A 4,411-nucleotide genomic window follows, 5' to 3' on the forward strand; every position below is an offset into this window, starting at 1 on the left:
AGTTTGAAAGCAGCGAGAAAGTCTTTTTGGAAAGACTTTTCTTTTCAGAATTACAGTTGCAAGTACACAAATGCAGGCATTAATTCCAAAAATAAAATAATAAAGACAAAAATGTATTTATTTAATTCAAAGGTTTCTCACTGGGTCAGTGTTGCTCATTTGCCTTTACATCTTTTGTAATTATATACATTTCTTATTTACACACAGAACACAATTTGTACCATGCAGGGTTAAAATAATACATGATGGTATGCGTATATGTTAAAATCCATCCAACATTCATGATTTCCATTGCCCTCATTGGAAATGTTCTCATTTGCTAGAAGCAGGGTGGAATGCATGGAAAGGTACACTAATTACACATGTTGCTCATTAAAGATTTGTATTCGTAGTTGGATATGGTTCTGTTATGCTGTACCGTAATTATTACTGTCGCTAGCACCTGCACTGCATTATGACATGTTTCAGAAGCCTTTCTGCAGCTGTTTAGAGCTGAATGGATCGATTACAGAAATGGAAACTCATCCAAAATATCTTTTGGAAGCCAAAACTTGACTGTTAAATGATTTTTTATTTTTTTTTTGGTCATGTGTGTTTGCGTCCATAGAAATGACACGAGACAACATACTGCTTCTAATCTCAAATCATGTCATGCACTGCATGTTTAATCAAATACTATATACACAGTTCTGCATTTCTCATTGGAAAAAACTGTATAATGGTATTGTAAATGCCATGTCATAATGTAGAGTGTTTTCTCAGTATTTCCAGATATGATGCAGCCATTAAACATTTAGGCCCAGAAACGGACCATTGGTTATTGATACTTTCGTGTGTCAAGATTTTATGAAAATCTGTAATTATTATCTCAAGAAAATGATGAATTGCGGAATTCCATCCCTGTGCTGAATATATTAGGCTTGAAATATCTTGGACAGGATTTTCTTTCCCACTGCCTTATCCAAGGCCTCCCGTGACCCAAGTCAATACTTAAACTGACCCAGAGTCCACTCTCTTTTCTAGGGCTTTGGGAGCGTGTCGGCCGAACACTGGCTGGGAAATGAGTTTGTGCACATTCTGACCAATCAGAAGCAGCATGCCCTCCGTGTGGAGCTGACCGACTGGGACGGACACCAGGCCTTCTCTCAGTATGACAGTTTCCACATCGACAGTGAAAAACACAATTACAGGTACTTTCTGCCTTTTAAAGTTATGGTTGCTCATTATTTTAATGCATTACGCTGGAAAAAAATATATGGCTCAACAGCTCGTTAATCACTGATTCAAAAAGTTCAGAAAGTTACAAAGGTTTATGTAAAAGACCTGTTGTTTTAGGTTTTTATATACTGAACCGTTCTGACTTTTGGGTTCAGTGATATTTTTAAATGTTTTTCGAATAAGCATTTTATGCTTACAAAGGCTGCGTTTTTTTTTTTGTTGTTTTTTTTAATACAGCAAAAAAATAATATTATGAAATGTTATTAAAATTTAAAATAGCTGATTTTTATTGAAACATATTTTAAATTACAATTTATTCCAGTGATGGCAAAGCTGAATTTACAGCAGCCATTACTCCAATGTCATATAACCCTTCAGAAATAAATCAATAGTAGAAGAAATAAAGAAACAAAACAATTATAGTTATACATTTTTATATATGACATGTATATGAGCAATTATGTTATATTTAGTTTGTGAGAACATCACTGGTAAGATCAGAGTGTTGTTATGATAAGTTGCTGTGTTCATTCATAGTTTTACTCTCACCGGGCTCTTTAAATTCTTTTATGGATGAAACTATGGGGAGGAATCAAGCTATTTGTTTTAATTCCATCTGGGGTTGAATTAGGGTTGTGTCACGTGAAACGCTTCCCCTTGTTTTAGTCTTGTTAACCACTTATATGTCTTATTTTAAAATGCGAAAACAAAAGTCAAACACAGTGATTCTTCATTGCACTTGTGTCTCTTGCACAGGCAGGTGAACACTTACGAGCTCTCGACTTGAAAATATGTGGATCTTAGCAGGGCCGTGGTCCGTGGTGTCCTGCACACTTGGCTGGCCTATAGTGGCCTGTGCTGGTAAAGAGTTTCAGGAATCTAATCAGCATTCTCATCTCTAAAAATAGATTTGTTCTCTCAAACGGTTATGCTATGGTAATCACACACTGCCTCTTGAGAATACTGGCCGAAACAAACTCTTTCTTGGGTCCAGCACAAAGCGTGCAAAAGGTCGCCACCTCTGGAAATTCAGATTAGACCTTCAGATTACGACCTGACCACCCTTTTTAGTTTGTGTATATAAAAAGCACTACATGTAGATGTAGTATGCAGATAGGCCTGTCTAGTATGTTTGTTTTTCAAATCCTAGCTGCATCAGCAAAATATTTTTTAAGACATTTTATGCTATTCCAGTGTAGATTGTGCTCGCTAGTGCTAGTTTAATCATTTGTAGTCTATAGAAAAGATAGGATATAAGGTTATAGAAATTTCATCATTTACTCACCCTCATGTTTTACATAACCTGTGTGTTCCACAAAAGAAAAAAAAATTCATACAGCTCTGGAATGACATGAGGTACAGCAAAACTGATAATATTTTTTATGTTTGGGTGAAATTTCCCTTTAAGAACTTTAAGTAACAGCAGCATTTCAGAATTCAGTTATACTATACGTATGCACACACACATAGTCTGTGGCACATAAAAAGCACTTAAAAATTCCACAAGCGTGTACATGAATCTACAGTGGATAATTTAGAACTTAACATATTACGATGCATAAGCATTTCTATTTGTCAGAACCAACGCAGAGACTTTCCAGTCAGAACATATTTGTCTGACTGCCAGCCACTTGCGTTCGCTTAAATTTAAAGCTAGTTTACAAAAGAGTTGGTATTAGAACAGCAGTAATTGCACACAGAAATAATGGAGCATAATCCCATAACCTAAATCATGAAAAGGACTAACTGTCAAGTTTATTACTTTTTTTCAATACTAATGATTTCCAAACTACATACAGGGTAAAGGTTGAAGTGAGCAAATAGCACTTGGCTGAATGTATACCATGCCAGAACAATAAATTTCAAATAATGACCATCTCCTTTTTTTTCTTAACATAACCAAGTTTCTGCAAAGGTCCGAGGCAATAATTTTGGGTGTATGAGGGGAGTCAGAAGTGTGATCCAACAAATCACTCAGCATTATTAGACAGCAGTATTACGAATGCATATTAGTTTTGACACTTTAATAATTTGAATAGTAAATCTCTAATGTTGCATTTAAACTGAGATCATTTTTATTCTTTAGTCAACGTCAGTAACTTGTTATATGTTATTCTGATAATATTCTTCATAGTAATTGTTTTAATAATACAACCTTTATTATTAATTCAGAATAAAACAACTTCAACCGAGGATGCTTAATTAATTAAAAGTAAAAATCTATTTCTATTTTGTTTTAAACCGCATTTTAAAACCGTAATAAAATGACACATTTTGCAGTTATATGTAGCATGTAATTGGAAAGGTTATTTTTCCATGCCAAAGTCTGATTTTCATCTTGTTTTAGTTATTAGATACCTGAATGATCAGAAAATATTTTGTGTGTGTGTATGTACGTGTTGTATTTTAAGTTGGTGTTTCTTGTGTGTATGTATTTTTAACCTTTGTGCTACAACATGGACTTAAGTCAAGAATATTTCAGCAAAAACATCAAGTATAGACTGAGATATATTCTAGTGTAAACACTAAAACAAGATGAAAATCAGACTTTGGCATGGAAAAAATAACCTTTCCAATTACATTTTTTTTTCCAGGTCTTGTGCATTCTTTTGGCAAACCTCAAGTATAGTTATCTACCGCTATCACAAAGTAATGTTATATGCCTCGGTGGTGCTAACTGACCGCAGCTCTGCCCTATCTGGACTTTTTAAGCTTATGCAATGGAAACTTCGGCTAGTTTCAGGAGCACTGAATAGGCAGACAATGACAGCAATTGTGAAAATGATCAATGCCCATGACACCACACTGACTTTAGACATGGGTGGACCACAGGGTCACTGTCTCAGTTTTGCAATTTAGTTTTGACTGCTGAACAATGGACAATATTTGATTTACAGGGGATTTTACAATAATTGGTTTACATCAGCTACAATGGAAGTGCATGTAAACTGCGGTGAATCCGGTAAAACAGTGATGACTGTGATATATCTGCAGTGACAACATTGGAAAATATCATACGTTATATATACATATATATGATAAGTGGTTTAAACTGTCAGACTGCTGCATCTTCGTGTATAAGTGCTATATAGTTTGGCTATTATGTAATTTTCTCCATTTTTGTAATACATGTAATAGAGAAAATTATGTATTTTAACCTGCATAACCAGAGAAAGAAAAATGAAGTCAGGCG

At 34.7% G+C, this 4,411-nt stretch overlaps 1 protein-coding gene across 1 annotated transcript in view; it reads left to right on the forward strand.

Moving 5' to 3' along the window:
• Positions 1-4,411, forward strand: part of LOC122359938 (angiopoietin-1-like) — a 25,149-nt gene that overhangs the window by 19,000 nt on the left and 1,738 nt on the right. The window contains exon 7 of the mRNA XM_043260177.1: positions 1,024-1,190. Within this exon, the coding sequence (XP_043116112.1) occupies positions 1,024-1,190 (167 nt within the window). The remainder of the gene's footprint in view (positions 1-1,023; positions 1,191-4,411) is intronic.

The sequence above is a fragment of the Puntigrus tetrazona genome, chromosome 16 (assembly GCF_018831695.1).
Source record: "Puntigrus tetrazona isolate hp1 chromosome 16, ASM1883169v1, whole genome shotgun sequence".
In the NCBI taxonomy this organism is placed as follows: Eukaryota; Metazoa; Chordata; class Actinopteri; order Cypriniformes; family Cyprinidae; genus Puntigrus; species Puntigrus tetrazona.